The sequence below is a fragment of the Haliotis asinina genome, chromosome 2, assembly GCF_037392515.1.
Source record: "Haliotis asinina isolate JCU_RB_2024 chromosome 2, JCU_Hal_asi_v2, whole genome shotgun sequence".
Classification (NCBI taxonomy): domain Eukaryota; kingdom Metazoa; phylum Mollusca; class Gastropoda; order Lepetellida; family Haliotidae; genus Haliotis; species Haliotis asinina.
Genome location: NC_090281.1, coordinates 101,796,616 through 101,823,740, shown reverse-complemented (window position 1 = coordinate 101,823,740; position 27,125 = coordinate 101,796,616). Strand labels below are relative to the sequence as shown.

Below are 27,125 nucleotides of genomic sequence, written 5' to 3'. Positions count from 1 at the left end.
TAATTAACAACTGCCCAATGAACAGTCATGGATGAAAACCACGCCTACAGCAATTTCAATCAGATATGAAACAGTACCTCTTTGCTTCAAATTGAAGTACTTCTTCTTGACCTCCACTGTCTCTCTTTTGGCATTGATGTGTCTACTGAAATTATACAAATAAAGGCTCATAATATAAGAAAACATTTGTAAAATATGTCACAAATTAACAAACGATCATTTGAATACCTCATGTCCTCTTTACATATTTAGTCATTCTTATTATTACTTATTTTATTTCAATTAGTTCTTTATGAAGATATGTGCTTATTTTCGTTAAAGTGGTGGTGGTGTGGTATGGTTTTTTTCCATTCGAGATGTTTTTTTCATTCAAGACCAGAGCCCCCGCACAGCTAAAACTTGTAGCCGATTTCCGCGTAATTGTTTTTATTTGTGACATGTCCACGACCCCTGACCCAGTACACTGGCCAATCAAAATGGCACTGACGCTAAACGCACCAATGAAGTGATTTATGTAAGTTTAGACTTGGGGAAACCCCATGTATAGATATGGTGTAATTATGCATTTTCTTGGGGAGGAGGGTTAATTACCTATCGATATTTACAGTAAATACAGGCACTGCTTTGAACAGCTGATGCAGTTAAATAATACCAAGAGCTTGAAAAATAAGGGACCGTTCACAATATAAGGACTGAGGTGGTGTGTGATGAACATTGCACGGAGCGTGTGTGGGAGGTTGACTGTTTTGTACATGTCATGCAGAAGATTTGTGTCAGGGGTTGGAGGTTGGGAATTCATTCAAATGGTTAATGCTTATTTATAACTTTCAGCATAACCACCCACCTCCAACCCGCAGCCATTAATTATGAACGACGCGCAGAAATTATTCCTTGTTTGCAAAATATGTCTTGAATTTTCCCGAACAGATTATTTGTTATTTGCTTCAAGAGACTGGTTGTTGTGAAACAACATCCGAGTCGTTCTTCTTACCTTTCCTGACAGAAGAGTTCCAAATTGCCCCTTTGTATCATAAACAAAGAGTACATTGAGCATACTCAAGCCGAGCTTGAGTTGTACTCAGCTGAGTACGTGCTCAAAATGTTTTATAACCTTTGCTTGAGTACGAAACTCGGCTGAGCGCAATTTTGAGCATAAACTTGAGTTGAGCACGAAATTTTGTTTATAACCTCGGACCCAGGTCCACATTGCAGAACCCTGTCCCTGTCCCTGGCCAAAAATCATGAAGCTACTTACAGTGCAGGTGTTGGCCATAGAGAATCAACGCGTGACTGAAGATAGAGGCGCACACCAGAATCTAATGATGCCAGATAGATGAAGCTCCATCACACATACAGTTGCAAATGTAATTTTCGTAGACTGCAGACTGGTTGACCGTAGACTGGTTATATGAAGTTAACTTGCATGACTGCAGTGACCATTGTGTTCTTCAAGAATAGTGTACAACGCTTCACTAAGTCTGGTTACTATAGTCAAGCACTACCAAAGTTAAGAAAGCATGTACATCTAATCACAACGTTTGTATAAGATAACAATCACATTTTCTTCAGTAAAGATTAAGAAGTTGAAGAACACAGATACAACTGCCAGGGGGACTGTCTGCTTTTGACAGTATTAAGTGGGAAGTTTTTTATGTGCTTCTACTCAGTTATCTTTACATGTGTTCACTTGTGCAAGTCTGGGACAAACCAAGCACCAAGGTTAGGCCAAGTATTGACAAAGAAATCACTGACTGCATAAGATTTTACGATGATCATTAAATTGACTGCAACATGTCTGGAATCTGAAGGACAATGTCCTGTGCTGAATGCGGTCACAGTTGATGTGCCAGGAAGTCGTCTACAGATGTAAACAACCCTTCCAACATGGAAATACTTCATTTACATTCCAGATAACAGTCTACAGCATCCTTTGATTGTCTTCACGGTTCATAGAGATCTTCTCCTGACAGCAGATTGAATGTTGTTTATCTGGGGACTTGAAGCAATAGATAGTTTCTGCTGCGACATGTGAAATAGAATTCACATGGATGACAGCTTGCTCTCATCATACAGTGTTGGCAATCTGAAGATGAAGAATGACTCATCTTCACTCCATATTGTTGAGGTGAAGCATGTACCTGTTTTGTATTACCTCACCTGTACAGCTGTCTTCATGAATATTCAGCTGATTGGAACGTCTCGGCGGTGATGAATGTAATGCAAACAGAACTGTATCTTATTACTGAAACATTATTGATGAAGTCAGAGGTTGAATCAAAACAAGTTCTGTATTTCTGTGAATAAGGTCCATCACAACACAGAATGCTATTGTGATGCCAAAAGATCGTTGGGTCAAGGCCTAAACCATGTTTCCAGAAACTACGAACAATGGCTGAACCTGCTCATAAATCTGTACACCAGGCAACCTGACAGAAATCCATCAACATTCCAGCTTCACGCATGGACTGTATCAAGACTTGCTGGAAGAAAAGAAGATACACCACCAGAGCAGCGAAAGCAGGGACTCTAGCTCTATACAGATCAACTCACAACTTTAATGACGATACAAGGGTTGGCTGAAAAGTTCTCAGCCTGAGTGGTTTTTCCCCACCAGGTAGAGACAGGTGTTTGCCACCAATGAGGACAATCATTTAGTGAATCATGCACACAAAAACTACAAACGTACTAATAGTTTTATCTCAACTACAGCTCTTTTGGTAAACCTACCCTCTGAAATCATCAGAAATGGACAAAACTGAATACAGGGCAGTCATCAAGTACTTGCAAAAGAAAGGGATGTCCCCAACACAGATACATGCTTACATGGTCTCCACTCTACGGGATGATGCTCCTTCAGTTTCCACAGTAAAGAAGTGGGCTGCAGAATTTAAGCGTGGCAGACAAAGCCTTGATGATGACCCACGCTCAGGAAGGCCTTCAACAGCAACCACTCCAGAAAACGTCAAGCGAGTGCTCGATATGTCGATGGATGATCGACGATTGACTACTCGACATATTGCTAGTGTAGTGGGCATCTCTCATGGGAGGGTTGAGCATATTATCACCAACAAATAAGGAATGACTAAAGTTTCTGCAAGATGGGTGCCAAAGCTCTTGACAGCAGAACAGAAACGTGTCAGGTTCTAGACGTCCCTTGACAATTTGCGTCGTTTTGAAGCAGATCCCGATGATTTTGTGGCACGATTTGTAACCATGGATGAGACCTGGATACATCACTTTCAACCAGAAACAAAACTACAGTCAAAACAGTGGAAGCATCCTGATTCACCAGCTCCGAAGAAAGCCAAGTCTGTTCCTTCAGCTGGAAAGGTGATGGCATCAGTCTTTTGGGATTCCAGGGGTATTCTGCTCATTGATTATCTTGAAAAAGGTCAAACTATCAATGGCAGATACTATGCTGATCTACTGAACCAGTTGCGAGAAGCAATCAAAGCCAAACGACGAGGGATGATCGCTAAAGGTGTCCTCTTCCACCAAGACAATGCGCCTGTTCACAAGTCGGTGGTGGCCATGTCAACAATCCGCGATTGTGGCTTTGAACTCATTGACCATCCTCCTTATTCACCTGATTTGGCTCCTTCTGACTTCCACCTGTTCCCCAAAATGAAAAAGGAACTCGCTGGTCGCCAGTTTGCAAGTAATGATGACGTCATTTCCGCTGTGACTGATTTTTTTAGGGTAGCTGAAGAAGATTTCTTCCTGACCGGGATTTGGGCCTTGCAGCGTCGTTGGCAAAAGTGTGTGAACTTGGAAGGGGACTATGTAGAAAAATAAATTACAAACGTGGACTTTGTAACTTTTTTTCACAGTGAGGTTTAGAACTTTTCAGCCAACCCTCATAAGTGGCAAAGACTTGAACTCTATGCATGGCAGAAAGGCTTCACAGCAATGAAGGCATCTCATCCTCAAGTGGCAGACTACTGCTGTCACCTGTGGCAGATGAAGCGATCGAAAGGTTCAACCCAACCTACATATCTGGCAGCGATCACCACAGTCGTCACAAAGAAAACAGGCTGATGAAATTGCCAAAACTACTTGCTCTACTATGGTCATCCACGCTGGAAGATCAGCAAAACAAATTCAAGGCTTGGGATCTCAATATTGTACCTGATGCCTACAAGTCAACCTTCAAGCTACTGACATAGAAAATTCAGATGATTTGCAAGACTAATCTTCACCTGAAGTAGGGGCAAGGAGTAGCCCAGAAACATTGTGTTATAGAATTAAAGAAAAAGTTGTCATCCATATCCTCGTCTTATATATTCACCAACTTCTAAATGCCTCTCAAGAGTCTTATCCTTGTGTCAAAGTATTGATGATCTACGTGCACCAGATAAAACAAGAAGACAAAAATTCAAGCACCTATTCATCCCCTTATCTACCGAAGTCTGAAGAATGACTATGTCAGTATGGATGAGAGCCATTACACTGAGGGCCTACAGAGCAGCAGGACTACAACCTCCATGAGCATCCAACCCAGACGAAGTCAGAGCTCTGATGTCTGCTGTACAGAGGAACTGCTCGATCTCAATGATACTGAGGGCTGCTTCTGGAAGTTGGACACAGTGTTTGCCAACCATTACCTGAGAGACATCACCACCAAGGATGTCTCCAGCATTTACCAGTTGGGTCAGCTAACAGTTCCACAAAGCCAGTAAGTAGAAATCTCATCCTTTCTCACCTTTACTTGTTGATAATCCATGCTCAGAGAAGCAAACAGTTGAGAGTCTATGATTAAGACCCTGTACTTTTAAGATACTCATACATGAAGAAGGGTTGCAACTCTATGATGAGGATATTGTGAAGACACAGTTGCTATAGATAACTAGTAGGAAGAAGAAACTAGCATATCTACACTCCATATGAATCTGAAATATTCACTTGTCTTAAAGACATCTGACAAGATGTGGTGCCCCCAAGTTGACAGATGAAAATTGGAAGAACGGGATCGCCAGAGTGCCATAGTGTGGTTCCCATGGGGGAAGATACAGGATGTATCTATGGACAGTGAATGAATCCATGCAGGCCAGATGTGGCCTGACCCGCCACCAATTCTGTCAGATTCTGGAAGCATAACAAGCATAGGTCAGGATAAGGAAAATTATGATTTTGTTTTAGTAAAATTCATAATTTATACTTATTCTGACTCATGATGTCAAGCCCTCCCAGCCTCCCCGCTGGAAGGTGCTTCAGATGCCACTGCAGATCCGCGCGTCGGAGAGAGTGACAAGCATGCATGGTCATGTGACAGTTTGCACAGAAAAAGGGAGGTGAGTGAACTTTTACATCCTCGTCGGGGAACTACAATGGGTTCAAGTGCTCCACTATCATCCACATAGAAGAAGGAGACAAGGGTAGCAAGCAAGAGTAAGGATAAGTATATAATATCAATTTTACTAAAAGAAATTACAGTTTTGAAAACCACCGGGGTGATCACATGTACCTGTTAGGTTTCAGTCATGAGTTTCGGTGTCCGAGAGCAGCATTGTGGTCCATTTTGATTTAAGGTAAATCATCATTCATGATGATATTTCTGAATGAATCATGACTGGTTTTCAGTGGGCACAGGTCAGAAATACAGTTAAACATAGTAGAAACACATATTGAAACACTTACTGCTATATATTCACAGAAACCTCTACTCCAATTGTTATCATGTCACATCGTCAGCTTGAAGAATCCATGTGCCCTCTGGGGAAGAATAAAAGTATGAATAATATATCCAATGCCAACCATGGCCAATGTTGGGGTAGCATATCACTCCTAATACACTTGGAAAGTAACAGATCACCCATAGTACACCAGGACAAAAAACATCACTCATAGCACACCTGGACAATAACAGATCACCCATAGTATACACTTACCTTCAACAAGGTTCAAAGGATTGAGGTCTTTAATGTACATTATCGTGGCCATGCATGTATCTTGTATGTTTTTGAGTCAAGCTTTCTTTGGTTGTAATCGCCCAAATATCCCCATGTCAGTGTGGCTTGTGTTTTTCTACTTGAGTTTAGGAAGAATCATACATACTGACAGACTTGTGTTTCAGGTTGAGATGTTTTCTTGTTGTGTTTGTTGAGCTCCCTGCATAACTCAGCATAATGCTCCAAAGAAAACACTTAAGTAAGTTTTTTGGAGTGTCAGCATCACAATGGGCCCATACCTTTGACTTTTCTCACCATGACTGCATGATGTTTAGTTTAGTTATCCCCCTTTGTCCTTGAATTTGGACTTGAGTCCAGCTGTATCCGACCCTGTCATCAGGAACTCAAGTATCTGAAACCTCCTTTGTGTGTAGGCAAGCTGGTGAATTAGAATGTTTAGAATGTTAGAATGGACTTGGTGCCAAAATACTAGAATCTGTGCTTCATTGAGAAAGCGCAGTTCACAGTTCACTTCAAAATACTTCTGTTACAGGATCATCGTTAACAGCTCATCAATCGAGACCAAAACCCCTTGCAAAGTTGGAGACAAGGTGACCTTGGTTGTCAGCGGATTCAACACAGACATGATTCAGCCTGAACAAACAATCAAAGTTACTGTCTCCGTCAACAGTAAAGAGGTACATGATTTAACACTGACTGTCTCTGTCAACAGTAAAGAGGTACATGATTTAACACTGACTGTCTCCATCAACAGTAAAGAGGTACATGATTTAACACTGACTGTGTCAATAGTAAAGAGGTACATGATTTAACACTGACTGTCTCTGTCAACAGTAAAGTGGTACATGATTTAACACTGACTGTCTCCATCAACAGTAAAGAGGTACATGATTTAACACTGACTGTCTCCATCAACAGTAAAGCGGTACATGATTTAACACTGACTGCGTCAATAGTAAAGAGGTACTGATTTAACACTAACTGTTTGTCAAGAGTAAAGAGGTACATGATCTTTTACACTGTCTGTGAATAGTAAAGAGGTACATGATTTGACACTGTCAGCAGTAACAGCAGTAAAGAGATTCATGATCTTTAACACTGTCTGTGAATAGTAAAGAGGTTCATGATCTTTAACACTGTCTGTGAATAGTAAAGAGGTTCATGATCTTTAACACTGTCTGTGAATAGTAAAGAGGTACATGATTTGACACTGTCAGCAGTAACAGCAGTAAAGAGGTTCATGATCTTTTACACGGACTGTGAATAGTAAAGAGGTACATGATTTGACACTGACTGTCTCCATCAACAGTAAAGAGGTACATGATTTAACACTGACTGTGTCAACAGTAAAGAGGCACTGATTTAACACTGTTTCTCAAGAGTAAAGAGGTTCATGATCTTTAACACTGACTGTGTGTCAACAGTAAAGAGGTACATGATTTGACACTGTCAGCAGTAACAGCAGTAAAGAGGTTCATGATCTTTTACACGGACTGTGAATAGTAAAGAGGTACATGATTTGACACTGACTGTCTCCATCAACAGTAAAGAGGTACATGATTTTAACACTGACTGTGTCAACAGTAAAGAGGCACTGATTTAACACTGTTTCTCGAGTAAAGAGGTTCATGATCTTTAACACTGACTGTGTGTCAACAGTAAAGAGGTACATGATTTGACACTGTCAGCAGTAACAGCAGTAAAGAGGTTCATGATCTTTAACACTGTCTGTGAATAGTAAAGAGATTCATGATCTTTAACACTGACTGTGAATAGTAAAGAGGTACATGATTTGACACTGACTGTCTCCATCAATAGTGAAGAGGTACATGATTTATCACTAACTGTTTGTCAAGAGTAAAGAGGTTCATGATCTTTGACACTGACTGTGAATAGTAAAGAGGTACATGATCTTTAACACTGTCTGTGAATAGTAAAGAGGTTCATGATCTTTTACACTGACTGTGAATAATAAAGAGGTACATGATTTGACACTGACTGTCTCCATCAATAGTGAAGAGGTAGATGATTTAACACTAACTGTTTGTCAAGAGTAAAGAGGTTCATGATCTTTGACACTGACTGTGAATAGTAAAGAGGTTCATGATCTTTAACACTGTCTGTGAATAGTAAAGAGGTACATGATTTGACACTGTCAGCAGTAACAGCAGTAAAGAGGTTCATGATCTTTAACAATGACTGTGTGTCAACATTTAAGAGGTACATGATTTAGCACTGACTGTGTGTCAACAGTAAAGAGGTGCATGATTTAAAACTGACTGTGTGTCAACAGTAAAGAGGTGCATGATTTAACACTGACTGTTTGTCAACAGTAAAGAGGTGCATGATTTAACACTGACTGTTTGTCAAGAGTAAAGAGGTACATGATTTAACACTGACTGTGTGTCAACAGTAAAGGGGTGCATGATTTAACACTGACTGTTTGTCAACAGTAAAGAGGTACATGATTTAACACTGACTGTGTGTCAGCAGTAAAGAGGTACATGATTTAACACTGACTGTGTGTCAACAGTAAAGAGGTGCATGGTTTAAAACTGACTGTGTATCAACAATAAAGAGGTACATGATTTAACACTGTGTGTCAACAGTAAAGAGGTACATGATTTAACACTGACTGTGTGTCAACAATAAAGAGGTACATGATTTAACACTGACTGTTTGTCAACAGTAAAGAGGTACATGATATTTAACATGATCTGTGAACAGTAAAGAGGTACACCATCTTTAACACTGTGAATCATAAGGAGTTACATGATCTGTAAGACTGACTCTCTGTCACCAGAAGAGAGTTACATGATTTAAGACTGACTGTCAACAGCATGGAGTTACATGATTTAACACTGACTGTCAACAGCATGGAGTTACATGATTTAACACTGACTGTCAACAGTAGGGAGTTACATGATTTAACACTGACTGTCAACAGTACAGAGTTACATGATTTAAAACGGACTGTCAACAGTAGGGAGTTACATGATTTAACACGGACTGTCAACAGCATGGAGTTACATGATTTAACACTGTCAACAGCATGGAGTTACATGATTTAACACTGACTGTCAACAGTAGGGAGTTACATGATTTAACACTGACTGTCAACAGTAAGGAGTTACATGATTTAAAACAGACTGTCAACAGTAGGGAGTTACATGATTTAACACTGACTGTCAACAGTAGGGAGTTACATGATTTAACACTGACTGTCAACAGTACAGAGTTACATGATTTAAAACGGACTATCAACAGTAGGGAGTTACATGATTTAACACTGACTGTCAACAGTACAGAGTTACATGATTTAAAACGGACTGTCAACAGTAGGGAGTTACATGATTTAACACTGACTGTCAACAGCATGGAGTTACATGATTTAACACTGACTGTCAACAGCATGGAGTTACATGATTTAACACTGACTGTCAACAGTAGGGAGTTACATGATTTAACACTGTCAACAGTAGGGAGTTACATGAGTTAACACTGACTATCAACAGTAGGGAGTTACATGATTTAACACTGACTGTCAACAATGCAGAGTTACATGATTTAAAACGGACTGTCAACAGTAGGGAGTTACATGATTTAACACTGACTGTCAACAGCATGGAGTTACATGATTTAACACTGACTGTCAACAGTAGGGAGTTACATGATTTAACACTGACTGTCAACAGTACAGAGTTACATGATTTAAAACGGACTATCAACAGTAGGGAGTTACATGATTTAACACTGACTGTCAACAGCATGGAGTTACATGATTTAACACTGACTGTCAACAGTAAGGAGTTACATGATTTAACACTGTCAACAGTAGGGAGTTACATGAGTTAACACTGACTGTCAACAGTACAGAGTTACATGATTTAACACTGATTGTCAACAGTAAAGAGATACATGATTTAAGCCTTACTCTCTATAAAAAGTTTTGAGATTCATAGAAAAACACAGACCATCCTTGCCACTATATGTTGTTCTACAACACAACACCAGGTTGCTTACAACTGTTGAACATTACGTTTGTGCAGGTGGGTAGTTGTGACTTGGTGTTCTCTGCAACACTGGGCAATAGATGTGTGTTCCAAGTCAGCATGGACAGTGAGGACAATCAGGTGCAACTCCTCAATTACCGGAAACCATACATGTCACAGGTGAGGGAAAACATGCTGGTGGTGTGACTCTGGTGGTGTGAGAATAAATAACTGAGTAACCTTATTCTTGAACTCGTGAGTTTATTGTTTGAGTTGACTATTCTGTAAAATAGATTCAAGAGTAAAGTTTCTTTAAGTTTCCTTTGGCTCAAAAGCGGACCGATGAATTGCAATCTAACTGAAAAACTGATAAACAACAAACAGTAATAATAATGAAACGTGGTGGTAATGAAAACTTCATACCAACTTTATGAGGCTTTTGCAGACTTTTTGTGTAAAAGTTGTTTAACTGTCTATCTGTGAAATATGTCACAGTTCACAATTTGTAACAAGGGAGGAGTGCAGAGAAAGGGACAGCCAGGAGTGCAAGAAAGCTTGGAAACGGCTCAGCACAGGTTAATAAATAAATAAACGTCGGCAGTGTTACAGTAAATCGCAATGATTACTCCCAGTGACAACCTCGTTGTAGACTCTCCCGGAGATGCACATGCACAGTACCTAACCTCATGTGAAGAGCAGGCGATATCTTTGCAATGTCACAACATGGAACGCTGCAATAAACTTTGGAAAACCCTGACTCTTTGCAGTTCTATAACATGGTGTCAGAAGTGTTGATCATCGCAGGGAGCCACGCCGATGCCCCAAACGAACTTTGTATGTGGCGTTGTGCCATAAACTGTGAGTAATTCGCATGTCATGTCGGGATTCAAGGCGCCGGAGAATTTCAACTTCGAGCGACCACAAGAGTGGCCCGAGTGGAAACAACGCTTTCTTCGCTTTTTCACGCTGTCTAGTAAGTTCACTTGTGTATGCGATGGAGAGAGAGCCAGAACATATGAAGTCGTTTCAGTTTCCTGAAGAGGATAAAAAGAAAGACTTCAGTTTTATACTGAAGCTGTTTGATAATCACTTCATCCCCATGAGAAACATGATTCATGAGAAGGCATGTTTCAACAAGAAATCACAACAACCAGGTGAATCTGTTGAAGCATTTATTCACCACTTATATGAACTTGCTGAATACTGTGATTTCGGCGACAAAAAGGGCAAATACATACGTGATCGAACTGTCACAGTAATTCTAGACCAAGATTTAGCACAGAGGCTACAAATGGAAGCTAAATTGGATTTTGGAACAGCAATCCAGATGGCTAGAAACTCTGAAATGATAAAAAGTCAGGGCGCAGACAGAAGTGCCACTAACTTAGACGAAATTAGAGGGGCCAAGCCCAAACTGTCACTTTCATAGTGTAGTGACCAAAAACCTGTAGCCCACATCAGCCAGAGAGGATCAGTGTAGTGACCAAAAACCTATAGCCCACATCAGCTACAGAGGATCAGTGTAGTGACCAAAAACCTGTAGCCCACATCAGCCAGAGAGGATCAGTGTAGTGACCAAAAACCTATAGCCCACATCAGCTACAGAGGATCAGTGTAGTGACCAAAAACCTGTAGCCCACATCAGATAGAGAGGATCAGTGTAGTGACCAAAAACCTGTAGCCTACATCAGCCAGAGAGGATCAGTGTAGTGACCAAAAACCTGTAGCCCACATCAGCTAGAGAGGATCAGTGTAGTGACCAAAAACCTGTAGCCCACATCAGCTACAGAGGATCAGTGTAGTGACCAGAAACCTGTAGCCTACATCAGCCAGAGAGGATCAGTGTAGTGACCAAACACCTGTAGCCTACATCAGCTAGAGAGGATCAGTGTAGTGACCAAACACCTGTAGCCTACATCAGCTAGAGAGGATCAGTGTAGTGACCAAAAACCTGTAGCCTACATCAGCCAGAGAGCATCAGTGTAGTGACCAAAAACCTGTAGCCTACATCAGCTAGAGAGGATCAGTGTAGTGACCAAAAACCTGTAGCCTACATCAGCCAGAGAGGATCAGTGTAGTGACCAAAAACCTGTAGCCTACATCAGCCAGAGAGGATCAGTGTAGTGACCAAAAACCTGTAGCCTACATCAGCCAGAGAGGATCAGTGTAGTGACCAAACACCTGTAGCCTACATCAGCTAGAGAGGATCAGTGTAGTGACCAAAAACCTGTAGCCTACATCAGCCAGAGAGCATCAGTGTAGTGACCAAAAACCTGTAGCCTACATCAGCTAGAGAGGATCAGTGTAGTGACCAAAAACCTGTAGCCTACATCAGCCAGAGAGGATCAGTGTAGTGACCAAAAACCTGTAGCCTACATCAGCCAGAGAGGATCAGTGTAGTGACCAAAAACCTGTAGCCTACATCAGCCAGAGAGGATCAGTGTAGTGACCAAAAACCTGTAGCCCACATCAGCTAGAGAGGACTAGGTCGGGTACTGGGTGTAGGGACCAATATGGCAGACTTGACAGGTGCCTCATCAATGTCGAAATTTACCAATTTGCCTCCTCCAAAGATCCAGCGAGATGCCCATTTTACTTAGGGGATCTTTACTGTGCGTCTAGGAATCAACAGGTTGTGTGTTTGCATTTGCTATCCTTCCCAATAAAACTGTAGCAGAAGTGGCAGCAAGTCGACTGACCACTACTCCTGATAGGTAGCCTTGTGCAGAGGCAGTACCAGTGAGGTTGAAACGTACAGATTGCAACAACTTTTTCATTACAGATAGGTGTATGTCAGTGTATCAGTTGTACAAATCATTGTTCTTGATGTTAGTTGCTGGATTATCTGATTTAGTTTAATTGTTTTCTGATCAATCTGGTATAGCTGTGATATTGCAATGTTAAAAAAAACCCCATTCAATCACTTGTCTATTTGGCTCCTTTCAGCCACCAGTCATGGACAAGTTGACAATGGGTCGTTCAAACTACATCAATGTGTATGACGATGGCACTCTTCAGTACAGGTGAGGAGGCATCAGGAGATCATCCTACTCAACATTAATGGTGAATATGTAACTATAACACATGATGCAAATGTAAGAAGCAGAGAAGCAGTTTTTTCTTTGAGAAACAAAACATACCAAATTAGGATTTTTTGTTCTTTTGCCCAGAAAATTTGATGCCCGTGCACATTTTGGACTGTACATGTCCAAGACACCTCTGAATGCCCAGCTGACATATTTTGAGATGCAGATCCAGAGCTCCTCGACAAACAAGCACATTGGTATAGGTCTGTGCCATCGCAGCTACATGATCAACAACATGCCTGGCTGGCTGTATGGCTCCATTGCTTACCATGCAGATAACGGCCAGTGAGTGGACCACTGTAGTTACATGTGCATTCTTCCAATAGTTGACTAATTAAATTACTGCATTCGTAGTTATAGTAAAAATCTGTTATATTTGGTATTGTGCTTTCTTCAACAAGACTATATGTCTATGCATTTTACAGAGATCCTAACAGTAACAAATGTTACGGTTAACTTTGATTGAAAAAGATGGTCGTTATTCAATCAGTCATGATATCATGATCTAATCATTACACAATGACTATCTGTTTTTGTTTTATAATATCAGTTTGCAATCTACAGTGACAGTCTAGCAACTGTGGTCTCCTGTCTACAGTGTTGGCACAATGTGCAACTGTGATCTCATGTCTACAGCGTTGACACGTGTACAGCTGGGATCTCATGTCTACAGTGTTGGCACAGTGTACAATTGGGATCTGATATCTTCAGCGTTGACAGGTGTACAGCTGGGATCTGATATCTTCAGCGTTGACACGTGTACAGCTGGAATCTGATATCTTCAGCGTTGACACGTGTACAGCTGGGATCTGATATCTTCAGCGTTGACACGTGTACAGCTGGGATCTCGTGTCTAGTCACTATGTTCTTGCAGCATGTTTTACTGGGCAATTGGGTCGCCTAATTGTGAAGGCATACACACTTTGCACTGTAGACATGGGTTTGATGTCCCACATGGATATGTTTCTGTTGTTCCTGACCATTTTATTGCTTGTATTTTGCTATGAGCAATGTAAGACAGTACAATCTACCATTTCCCTTCAAGGCTGTATCACAACTCAGCGCATGGAAGTCGTTCAGGCATCATGAAGGATGTCAGTACAGTCTATGGCCCAGGAGACATTGTTGGGTGTGGCATTGTCATGGAGACGGCTAGACTCACTGAAGATGGGAGACTTGAGCCGCAGCAGCTGCTCGATGTTTATTTCAGCAAGAATGGAGTCAAGGTAGAGGATGCATCCTCTCATAGTCTTCATGTAACGTTCCCATTATCAGCTGAACAGTTGACTCTTACTATAATGACAATATGTGTTGAAAGCAACATTTACATGTTTCACTACAGATCTATCTCGAAACACCATCTTTTACATAAGTCACCGTTTAGAAGGCACCAACCTTTAGGCAAGTGACCTGTTAAGGCACCATCCTTTCAATGAGTGACCTATTGAGAAGCACTATCTTTTAGACAAATGACCTGTTGAAAGGCACCATCTTTTTCATGTCACCTTTATATCAGTCGTGCAACACCCTTGACATAAGTGATGCTGTTGTCATCACCAAGACCACTAAATCTTATAGAACACTTTAAACTACCAAGGAGTCGTGGCCCCAGTTTGTTTCATATGTTTGTGTGCTACTCCTGGCTTTGTCCTCTCTTTGGAAATATTTTGAATAATCAGCCATCCTCAGCAGTCTAACACAGGATAAGGTTTAAACTTAAGGTGAATAATAGATTTCAGTACTGTAGGGTTTCTTATCCCTTAAGAATTAAGTGGGTAAGAATAGGTTGCCACTACGGTTCTTGTTGTTTCTTGAGAGCAAGGTGGGTAAGAATAGGCTGCAAGCAATGCAGGGATTGTCATCCTTTGACAGCAAGGTGGGTAAGAATAGGCTGCAAGCAATGCAGGGATTGTCATCCTTTGACAGCAAGGTGGGTAAGAATAGGCTGCAAGCAATGCAGGGATTGTCATCCTTTGACAGCAAGGTGGGTAAGAATAGGCTGCAAGCAATGCAGGGATTGTCATCCTTTGACAGCAAGGTGGGTAAGAATAGGCTGCAAGCAATGTAGGGCTTGTCATCCTTTGACAGCAAGGTGGGTAAGAATAGGCTGCAAGCAATGCAGGGATTGTCATCCTTTGACAGCAAGGTGGGTAAGAATAGGTTGCAAGCAATGTAGGGATTGTCATCCTTTGAGAGCTAGGTGGGTAAGAATAGGCTGCAAGCAATGTAGGGCTTGTCATCCTTTGAGAGCAAGGTGGGTAAGAATAGGCTGCAAACAATGTAGGGATTGTCATCCTTTGAGAGCTAGGTGGGTAAGAATAGGCTGCAAACAATGTAGGGATTGTCATCCTTTGAGTGCTAGGTGGGTAAGAATAGGCTGCAAGCAATGTAGGGCTTGTCATCCTTTGACAGCAAGGTGGGTAAGAATAGGCTGCAAGCAATGTAGGGCTTGTCATCCTTTGACAGCAAGGTGGGTAAGAATAGGCTGCAAGCAATGCAGGGATTGTCATCCTTTGACAGCAAGGTGGGTAAGAATAGGCTGCAAGCAATGCAGGGATTGTCATCCTTTGACAGCAAGGTGGGTAAGAATAGGCTGCAAGCAATGTAGGGCTTGTCATCCTTTGAGAGCAGGCACTGTGGGGCTTGTTGTCCCTTGAGAACTAGGTGGGCAAGAATAGGTTGCAAGCAATGTAGGGCTTGTTTCTTGAGAATTAGGTGGGTATGAATAGGTTGCAGGCAATGTGGCACTTGTGAACCCTTGAGAATAAGGTAGGTAAAACAAGGTTGCGATCACTGTGGGTCTTGTTGTCCCTTGAGAATTAGGTGGGTAAGAATAGGTTGGAAGAACTGTGAGGCTTGTCAGCCCTTGAGAATTAGGTGGGTAACAATAGAACCGTATCATATGCTTTTCACTGAGAATTATGTACTGAGTTATACAAAACATATCAAACTATCCAGATTGACAAATGTGCTGCTTGTATTCAGGTGCATGAAGCCAAGTTTTCCTACCAGAGTGATGGTTTGTTCCCCTGTGTGGCCCTTCACCATGAGGAAGATCGAGTCCAGCTGGCAAACTATTATCCAGGCTGCTTTCCAGTCAAGAAGCAGGTATGTGTGACAGACAGTCTTCCATTTCTCCGCCTTGTCCTGGAATGAATCGGATATGTGTGACAGACAGTCTTCCATTTCTCCGCCTTGTCCTGGAATGAATCGGGTATGTGTGACAGACAGTCTTCCATTTCTCCGCCTTGTCCTGGAATGAATCGGGTATGTGTGACAGACAGTCTTCCATTTCTGCGCCTTCTCCTGCAATGAATCGGGTATGTGTGACAGACAGTCTTCCATTTCTCCGCCTTGTCCTGCAATGAATCGGGTATGTGTGACAGACAGTCTTCCATTTCTCCGCCTTGTCCTGCAATGAATCGGGTATGTGTGACAGACAGTCATCCATTTCTCCGCCTTTTCCTGCAATGAATCGGGTATGTGTGACAGACAGTCTTCCATTTCTCCGCCTTGTCCTGCAATGAATCGGGTATGTGTGACAGACAGTCTTCCATTTCTCCGCCTTGTCCTGCAATGAATCGGGTATGTGTGACAGACAGTCTTCCATTTCTCCGCCTTGTCCTGCAATGAATCGGGTATATGTGTGACAGACAGTCATCCATTTCTCCGCCTTCTCCTGCAATGTATCTGGTATGTGTGACAGACAGTCTTCCATTTCTCCGCCTTCTCCTGCAATGAATCGGGTATGTGTGACAGACAGTCATCCATTTCTCCGCCTTCTCCTGCAATGTATCGGGTATGTGTGACAGACAGTGTTTCATTTCTGCGCCTTCTCCTGCAATGTATCGGGTATGTGTGACAGACAGTGTTTCATTTCTCCGCCTTTTTCTCCTGCAATGAATCGGGTATGTGTGACAGACAGTCCTCTATTTCTCCGCCTCCTCCTGCAATGAATCAGTTTTTAGAGTTCTCTGTAGTTTATGTTATTGCCTTGTATTCCTTATTATATCTATTATGGTTGTTATAATCATATGTAATTAGACGATAGGTACCAGAATGATATACCTGTCAGATGAACTGTTCTCATCCTTTCCATATTAATTGAGGTGGGAATTTCTGGGCTGCAGTGAAGGTATATGACACTCAGAAGAGAGTCATGTCAATTTAGGTCATTCATGAACAGAAAATAATCTTCAGAAACATCTTGGGGTGCAGCTGGTTCCTGGCCCCGGGCTAGCTGCGGCCTTGGTTTTAGATGTCAACCATGCATGCTTTGAATGAGAGAAACATGGCATGGTCTTCCTTGGTCTCAGAACTTCATCACAAAGAAAACCTAGCTGCCTAGACACTCAGACTAGTGGTTAACTTTCTAACTATTGTCCTCAATTCTTGGGCCTGATGATATTAAAGATCTGATCCTCTGTCCAGTCATAGCATTAACGCTCAATATTGCTGCATTGAAAGACTGTTGCATACTTCGTCCTGTTCTCAGATTCCATTGCTTTCTGGATGTTTAAGGAGGGTTGGCATGATCCATATGGAGGGATCATTATGGAGAGACTTATGGAGGGATCCTTATGGGAGTCATTCTCAAAAGTTGCAGCTTTTTCATGTATCAGGATTAAAACGTCAGTTTAAACGTCAAATTTTATCAATGTGTTAAAAGTCTGATATCTCCTTCATTGGCAATATCTAATCTAGCTTGGGATTTTTTTAATTATAAACAAAAGGACCAAATACTTTTTATTCTATTCCTTTTTTTAACAAGGGATATCCATTTTTTGGGTGGTTCCTGGGTGCAAAAACCTAACATCAGGTGTCTGCTGTGCACTATATTTCATTTAAGGAGAAAATTTGTATTGAATTGTCTGTGCAGTTGCATAATTTGCCTTTCCAATAACACCCTTTTACAAAAATAAGTATAGCTGCATGCAGAAGAGAAAGTGTTTCAGTTTGAGTATACACCTTAGATCTTTATCACAGGTCAGCTGTTAATGACATTGACATTAAAATAAAAAGAATTTTTGACTAATAAAGATATGTTGCGTTGAAGTAACGCTGATGGTCTTTCCAATAACAAAATAGCTGTAACAGAAAAGACAGTATGTTTCACATCTTTCACCAATAGCTGTTACTTAAAGGACTTATGTGGCTACTGCAAAGACAGTTTAATATTAATGATCTTTTATTTTTACTTTTTTATATTCCTGAATAATTCGGATGTGCATAAAGATATGAGATTGAATTATCTTATGCTTAACAAAGAAGTCTGTTCTTGAAACTTTGAATGCTTATATCCATTTTAAAGACTGATTTTGGAAAGATGGTGTAATAATCAGTCTGCAAGACCATCAAAGTGTGGAACATCTAATTTCATAAATAAAGTTAATGGGTGATAATCTAAAGCAAAAAAACTGTGAAACAGTCATTTCTGTATCATTTTCAGACCTGGCAAGATGGGTATGACAAATACAGAGATTAATTTTGTTGATTTTTTTGTTACTTTGACAGCTTGAGGAAGATGATCAAAACTTTGATACTTTTGTTAGTAGCAAGCCTGTTTAACTGTCTGAGGCAGATGATCCAAAGTTGGATTCTTTTGTTAGTTGTGAACCTATTTGACAGTTTGAGTATGGTCATAACGCCGATAACAAATCAGCAAAGTTCTGAAATATAGACTACATATTATGCACTTCAAGTATGGTAAAAACAATACTTTAGAAATTGATTGATATGAACCTAGCTTATCATCACTGCCACTGATGTAGTCTTGTCTTAACTCAATTATACGATTGAATTGTCTTCTGTAACACGCATATCATTTTAAGTTCCCTTATTTGGAGATATGAATACAACATGTAACACTTACTGTACCAGATAGATCAAAGATTTTTTTACAGTTAAATAGTTTTTCAAATTTCTTTGACATATTTTCTTTCCAATAACATGGAGCTCGAGTGTCTTTGATATAACGATATAATCTTTCATATCACAGGACTAGATAGTAAATGTTTTATGATCTAAAGAGTAAGACATTGTTAGAAATCAATCAGAAATATCAAGATATTCTCTTCAAATCACCTTCAGTGCAACAATTATTCATGAGAGACAGTTGAGGGGATACCAAGAGTATTGAAAAGTACTGACAGATTTCACTTTTCCATCTGACAAAGTGTAGAATAGGTTTATTTCATAAACATGCAATCACAGAACTGAAGTTTAATATGTGTGTAACAAAATAACAGGTAAGGTAGAATTTACAATGCACTGTCTTTAAGTATCAATGTATTTTTAAGAAAAATATAAATATTACTGTAGTTACGGGAAAAGACATTGTGCCTTCAACCTAATTAGTTTAATTAGTCTTCATAACAATATTGAATATACATGTAATTAAGCCTCAAATATTATTGATATGTGAACCTTAACAATGTAGCTGGCGGTATCTGAAAATAGACACTGAGTATTTTGTATTTGAATTATGTTGTTTTTGTACAGCAAATAGCTGCAACTTTTGAGAATGACTCATGGAGTGATGGAGGGATCCTTGATGGGATAGGAAGGCTAAAAATTAAACATTAAATTTCAGAATGAGAAGTCAGAATGAGAATGTTAAGTCTGCTGGCTCACTATTCCTCTCATGGTTGTTGACTCCCCACAGAATGAGAGTGTTAAGTCTACTGGCTCACTATTCCTGTCATGGTTGTTGTCTCCCCACAGAATGAGAGTGTTAAGTCTACTGGCTCACTATTCCTGTCATGGTTGTTGTCTCCTCACAGAATGAGAGTGTTAAGTCTACTGGCTCACTATTCCTGTCATGTTTGTTGTCTCCTCACAGAATGAGAGTGTTAAGTCTACTGGCTCACTATTCCTGTCATGGTTGTTGTCTCCTCACAGAATGAGGATGTTAAGTCTACTGGCTCACTATTCCTGTCATGGTTGTTGTCTCCTCACAGAATGAGAGTGTTAAGTCTACTGGCTCACTATTCCTGTCATGGTTCTTGTCTCCTCACAGAATGAGGATGTTAAGTCTACTGGCTCACTATTCCTGTCATGGTTGTTGTCTCCCCACAGAATGAGAGTGTTAAGTCTACTGACTCACTATTCCTGTCATGGTTGTTGTCTCCTCACCGAATGAGAGTGTTAAGTCTACTGGCTCACTATTCCTGTCATGGTTGTTGTCTCCCCACAGAATGAGAGTGTTAAGTCTACTGGCTCACTATTCCTGTCATGGTTGTTGCCCCCCACAGAATGAGAGTGTTAAGTCTACTGACTCACTATTCCTGTCATGGTTGTTGTCTCCTCACAGAATGAGGATGTTAAGTCTACTGGCTCACTATTCCTGTCATGGTTGTTGTCTCCCCACAGAATGAGAGTGTTAAGTCTACTGACTCACTATTCCTGTCATGGTTGTTGTCTCCTCACAGAATGAGAGTGTTAAGTCTACTCACTATTCCTGTCATGGTTGTTGTCTCCCCACAGAATGAGAGTGTTAAGTCTACTGGCTCACTATTCCTGTCATGGTTGTTGTCTCCCCACAGAATGAGAGTGTTAAGTCTACTGACTCACTATTCCTGTCATGGTTGTTGTCTCCTCACAGAATGAGGATGTTAAGTCGACTGACTCACTATTCCTGTCATGGTTGTTGTCTCCCCACAGAATGAGGATGTTAAGTCTACTGACTCACTATTCCTGTCATGGTTGTTGTCTCCCCACAGAATGAGGATGTTAAGTCTACTGACTCACTATTCCTGTCATGGTTGTTGTCTCCCAACAGAATGAGGATGTTAAGTCTACTGGCTCACTATTCCTGTCATGGTTGTTGTCTCCTCACAGAATGAGGATGTTAAGTCTACTGGCTCACTATTCCTGTCATGGTTGTTGTCTCCTCACCGAATGAGAGTGTTAAGTCTACTGGCTCACTATTCCTGTCATGGTTGTTGTCTCCCCACAGAATGAGAGTGTTAAGTCTACTGGCTCACTATTCCTGTCATGGTTGTTGTCTCCCCACAGAATGAGGATGTTAAGTCTACTGACTCACTATTCCTGTCATGGTTGTTGTCTCCCCACAGAATGAGGATGTTAAGTCTACTGGCTCACTATTCCTGTCATGGTTGTTGTCTCCTCACAGAATGAGGATGTTAAGTCTACTGGCTCACTATTCCTGTCATGGTTGTTGTCTCCCCACAGAATGAGAGTGTTAAGTCTACTGGCTCACTATTCCTGTCATGGTTGTTGTCTCCCCACAGAATGAGAGTGTTAAGTCTACTGGCTCACTATTCCTGTCATGGTTGTTGTCTCCCCACAGAATGAGAGTGTTAAGTCTACTGGCTCACTATTCCTGTCATGGTTGTTGTCTCCTCACAGAATGAGGATGTTAAGTCTACTGGCTCACTATTCCTGTCATGGTTGTTGTCTCCTCACAGAATGAGGATGTTAAGTCTACTGGCTCACTATTCCTGTCATGGTTGTTGTCTCCCCACAGAATGAGAGTGTCAAGTCTACTGACTCACTATTCCTGTCATGGTTGTTGTCTCCCCACAGAATGAGAGTGTTAAGTCTACTGACTCACTATTCCTGTCATGGTTGTTGTCTCCTCACAGAATGAGGATGTTAAGTCTACTGACTCACTATTCCTGTCATGGTTGTTGTCTCCTCACAGAATGAGAGTGTTAAGTCTACTGACTCACTATTCCTGTCATGGTTGTTGTCTCCTCACAGAATGAGGATGTTAAGTCTACTGACTCACTATTCCTGTCATGGTTGTTGTCTCCCCACAGAATGAGGATGTTAAGTCTACTGGCTCACTATTCCTGTCATGGTTGTTGTCTCCCCACAGAATGAGAGTGTTAAGTCTACTGACTCACTATTCCTGTCATGGTTGTTGTCTCCCCACAGAATGAGAGTGTTAAGTCTACTGGCTCACTATTCCTGTCATGGTTGTTGTCTCCCCACAGAATGAGGATGTTAAGTCTACTGGCTCACTATTCCTGTCATGGTTGTTGTCTCCTCACAGAATGAGGATGTTAAGTCTACTGACTCACTATTCCTGTCATGATTGTTGTCTCCTCACAGAATGAGAGTGTTAAGTCTACTGACTCACTATTCCTGTCATGGTTGTTGTCTCCCCACAGAATGAGAGTGTTAAGTCTACTGACTCACTATTCCTGTCATGGTTGTTGTCTCCCCACAGAATGAGGATGTTAAGTCTACTGACTCACTATTCCTGTCATGGTTGTTGTCTCCCAACAGAATGAGGATGTTAAGTCTACTGGCTCACTATTCCTGTCATGGTTGTTGTCTCCTCACAGAATGAGGATGTTAAGTCTACTGGCTCACTATTCCTGTCATGGTTGTTGTCTCCTCACCGAATGAGAGTGTTAAGTCTACTGGCTCACTATTCCTGTCATGGTTGTTGTCTCCCCACAGAATGAGAGTGTTAAGTCTACTGGCTCACTATTCCTGTCATGGTTGTTGTCTCCCCACAGAATGAGGATGTTAAGTCTACTGACTCACTATTCCTGTCATGGTTGTTGTCTCCCCACAGAATGAGGATGTTAAGTCTACTGGCTCACTATTCCTGTCATGGTTGTTGTCTCCTCACAGAATGAGGATGTTAAGTCTACTGGCTCACTATTCCTGTCATGGTTGTTGTCTCCCCACAGAATGAGAGTGTTAAGTCTACTGGCTCACTATTCCTGTCATGGTTGTTGTCTCCCCACAGAATGAGAGTGTTAAGTCTACTGGCTCACTATTCCTGTCATGGTTGTTGTCTCCCCACAGAATGAGAGTGTTAAGTCTACTGGCTCACTATTCCTGTCATGGTTGTTGTCTCCTCACAGAATGAGGATGTTAAGTCTACTGGCTCACTATTCCTGTCATGGTTGTTGTCTCCTCACAGAATGAGGATGTTAAGTCTACTGGCTCACTATTCCTGTCATGGTTGTTGTCTCCCCACAGAATGAGAGTGTCAAGTCTACTGACTCACTATTCCTGTCATGGTTGTTGTCTCCCCACAGAATGAGAGTGTTAAGTCTACTGACTCACTATTCCTGTCATGGTTGTTGTCTCCTCACAGAATGAGGATGTTAAGTCTACTGACTCACTATTCCTGTCATGGTTGTTGTCTCCTCACAGAATGAGAGTGTTAAGTCTACTGACTCACTATTCCTGTCATGGTTGTTGTCTCCTCACAGAATGAGGATGTTAAGTCTACTGACTCACTATTCCTGTCATGGTTGTTGTCTCCCCACAGAATGAGGATGTTAAGTCTACTGGCTCACTATTCCTGTCATGGTTGTTGTCTCCCCACAGAATGAGAGTGTTAAGTCTACTGACTCACTATTCCTGTCATGGTTGTTGTCTCCCCACAGAATGAGAGTGTTAAGTCTACTGACTCACTATTCCTGTCATGGTTGTTGTCTCCCCACAGAATGAGGATGTTAAGTCTACTGGCTCACTATTCCTGTCATGGTTGTTGTCTCCTCACAGAATGAGGATGTTAAGTCTACTGACTCACTATTCCTGTCATGATTGTTGTCTCCTCACAGAATGAGAGTGTTAAGTCTACTGACTCACTATTCCTGTCATGGTTGTTGTCTCCCCACAGAATGAGAGTGTTAAGTCTACTGACTCACTATTCCTGTCAGGGTTACAGAATGAGGATGTTAAGTCTACTGGCTCACTATTCCTGTCATGGTTGTTGTCTCCTCACAGAATGAGGATGTTAAGTCTACTGGCTCACTATTCCTGTCATGGTTGTTGTCTCCTCACAGAATGAGAGTGTTAAGTCTACTGGCTCACTATTCCTGTCATGGTTGTTGTCTCCCCACAGAATGAGAGTGTTAAGTCTACTGGCTCACTATTCCTGTCATGGTTGTTGTCTCCCCACAGAATGAGAGTGTTAAGTCTACTGGCTCACTATTCCTGTCATGGTTGTTGTCTCCCCACAGAATGAGAGTGTTAAGTCTACTGGCTCACTATTCCTGTCATGGTTTTTGTCTCCTCACAGAATGAGGATGTTAAGTCTACTGGCTCACTATTCCTGTCATGGTTGTTGTCTCCTCACAGAATGAGGATGTTAAGTCTACTGGCTCACTATTCCTGTCATGGTTGTTGTCTCCCCACAGAATGAGAGTGTTAAGTCTACTGGCTCACTATTCCTGTCATGGTTGTTGTCTCCCCACAGAATGAGAGTGTTAAGTCTACTGGCTCACTATTCCTGTCATGGTTGTTGTCTCCTCACAGAATGAGGATGTTAAGTCTACTGGCTCACTATTCCTGTCATGGTTGTTGTCTCCTCACAGAATGAGGATGTTAAGTCTACTGGCTCACTATTCCTGTCATGGTTGTTGTCTCCCCACAGAATGAGAGTGTCAAGTCTACTGACTCACTATTCCTGTCATGGTTGTTGTCTCCCCACAGAATGAGAGTGTTAAGTCTACTGACTCACTATTCCTGTCATGGTTGTTGTCTCCTCACAGAATGAGAGTGTTAAGTCTACTGACTCACTATTCCTGTCATGGTTGTTGTCTCCTCACAGAATGAGAGTGTTAAGTCTACTGACTCACTATTCCTGTCATGGTTGTTGTCTCCTCACAGAATGAGGATGTTAAGTCTACTGACTCACTATTCCTGTCATGGTTGTTGTCTCCCCACAGAATGAGGATGTTAAGTCTACTGGCTCACTATTCCTGTCATGGTTGTTGTCTCCCCACAGAATGAGAGTGTTAAGTCTACTGACTCACTATTCCTGTCATGGTTGTTGTCTCCCCACAGAATGAGAGTGTTAAGTCTACTGACTCACTATTCCTGTCATGGTTGTTGTCTCCCCACAGAATGAGGATGTTAAGTCTACTGGCTCACTATTCCTGTCATGGTTGTTGTCTCCTCACAGAATGAGGATGTTAAGTCTACTGACTCACTATTCCTGTCATGATTGTTGTCTCCTCACAGAATGAGAGTGTTAAGTCTACTGACTCACTATTCCTGTCATGGTTGTTGTCTCCCCACAGAATGAGAGTGTTAAGTCTACTGACTCACTATTCCTGTCATGGTTGTTGTCTCCCCACAGAATGAGAGTGTTAAGTCTACTGACTCACTATTCCTGTCATGGTTGTTGTCTCCCCACAGAATGAGAGTGTTAAGTCTACTGACTCACTATTCCTGTCATGGTTGTTGTCTCCCCACAGAATGAGGATGTTAAGTCTACTGACTCACTATTCCTGTCATGGTTGTTGTCTCCCCACAGAATGAGGATGTTAAGTCTACTGGCTCACTATTCCTGTCATGGTTGTTGTCTCCTCACAGAATGAGGATGTTAAGTCTACTGGCTCACTATTCCTGTCATGGTTGTTGTCTCCTCACAGAATAAGAGTGTTAAGTCTACTGGCTCAGTATTCCTGTCATGGTTGTTGTCTCCCCACAGAATGAGAGTGTTAAGTCTACTGGCTCACTATTCCTCTCATGGTTGTTGTCTCCCCACAGAATGAGAGTGTTAAGTCTACTGGCTCACTATTCCTGTCATGGTTGTTGTCTCCCCACAGAATGAGAGTGTTAAGTCAACTGGCTCACTATTCCTGTCATGGTTGTTGTCTCCTCACAGAATGAGGATGTTAAGTCTACTGGCTCACTATTCCTGTCATGGTTGTTGTCTCCCCACAGAATGAGAGTGTTAAGTCAACTGGCTCACTATTCCTGTCATGGTTGTTGTCTCCTCACAGAATGAGAGTGTTACGTCCACTGGCTCACTATTCCTGTCATGGTTGTTGTCTCCTCACAGAATGAGGATGTTAAGTCTACTGACTCACTATTCCTGTCATGGTTGTTGTCTCCTCACAGAATGAGAGTGTTAAGTCTACTGACTCACTATTCCTGTCATGGTTGTTGTCTCCCCACAGAATGAGAGTGTTAAGTCTACTTGCTCACTATTCCTGTCATGGTTGTTGCCCCCCACAGAATGAGAGTGTTAAGTCTACTGACTCACTATTCCTGTCATGGTTGTTGTCTCCCCACAGAATGAGGATGTTAAGTCTACTGGCTCACTATTCCTGTCATGGTTGTTGTCTCCTCACAGAATGAGGATGTTAAGTCTACTGGCTCACTATTCCTGTCATGGTTGTTGTCTCCTCACAGAATGAGAGTGTTAAGTCTACTGGCTCAGTATTCCTGTCATGGTTGTTGTCTCCCCACAGAATGAGAGTGTTAAGTCTACTGGCTCACTATTCCTCTCATGGTTGTTGTCTCCCCACAGAATGAGAGTGTTAAGTCTACTGGCTCACTATTCCTGTCATGGTTGTTGTCTCCCCACAGAATGAGAGTGTTAAGTCAACTGGCTCACTATTCCTGTCATGGTTGTTGTCTCCTCACAGAATGAGGATGTTAAGTCTACTGGCTCACTATTCCTGTCATGGTTGTTGTCTCCCCACAGAATGAGAGTGTTAAGTCTACTGACTCACTATTCCTGTCATGGTTGTTGTCTCCTCACAGAATGAGAGTGTTGAGTCTACTGACTCACTATTCCTGTCATGGTTGTTGTCTCCTCACAGAATGAGAGTGTTAAGTCTACTGACTCACTATTCCTGTCATGGTTGTTGTCTCCCCACAGAATGAGAGTGTTAAGTCTACTTGCTCACTATTCCTGTCATGGTTGTTGCCCCCCACAGAATGAGAGTGTTAAGTCTACTGACTCACTATTCCTGTAATGGTTGTTGTCTCCCCACAGAATGAGAGTGTTAAGTCTACTTGCTCACTATTCCTGTCATGGTTGTTGCCCCCCACAGAATGAGAGTGTTAAGTCTACTGGCTCACTATTCCTGTCATGGTTGTTGTCTCCCCACGGAATGAGGATGTTAAGTCTACTGACTCACTATTCCTGTCATGGTTGTTGTCTCCCCACAGAATGAGGATGTTAAGTCTACTGGCTCACTATTCCTGTCATGGTTGTTGTCTCCTCACAGAATGAGGATGTTAAGTCTACTGGCTCACTATTCCTGTCATGGTTGTTGTCTCCTCACAGAATGAGAGTGTTAAGTCTACTGGCTCACTATTCCTGTCATGGTTGTTGTCTCCCCACAGAATGAGAGTGTTAAGTCTACTGGCTCACTATTCCTCTCATGGTTGTTGTCTCCCCACAG

The 27,125-nt window shown here is 41.7% G+C and overlaps 1 protein-coding gene across 1 annotated transcript in view; it reads left to right on the top strand.

The window, feature by feature from the left end:
* LOC137272175 (uncharacterized) overlaps nucleotides 1-27,125 on the top strand; it is a 550,405-nt gene that overhangs the window by 131,980 nt on the left and 391,300 nt on the right. The window contains exons 16-21 of the mRNA XM_067804527.1: nucleotides 6,442-6,586; nucleotides 9,959-10,081; nucleotides 12,848-12,924; nucleotides 13,072-13,272; nucleotides 14,033-14,213; nucleotides 15,973-16,095. Of these exons, the coding sequence (XP_067660628.1) occupies nucleotides 6,442-6,586; nucleotides 9,959-10,081; nucleotides 12,848-12,924; nucleotides 13,072-13,272; nucleotides 14,033-14,213; nucleotides 15,973-16,095 (850 nt within the window). The remainder of the gene's footprint in view (nucleotides 1-6,441; nucleotides 6,587-9,958; nucleotides 10,082-12,847; nucleotides 12,925-13,071; nucleotides 13,273-14,032; nucleotides 14,214-15,972; nucleotides 16,096-27,125) is intronic.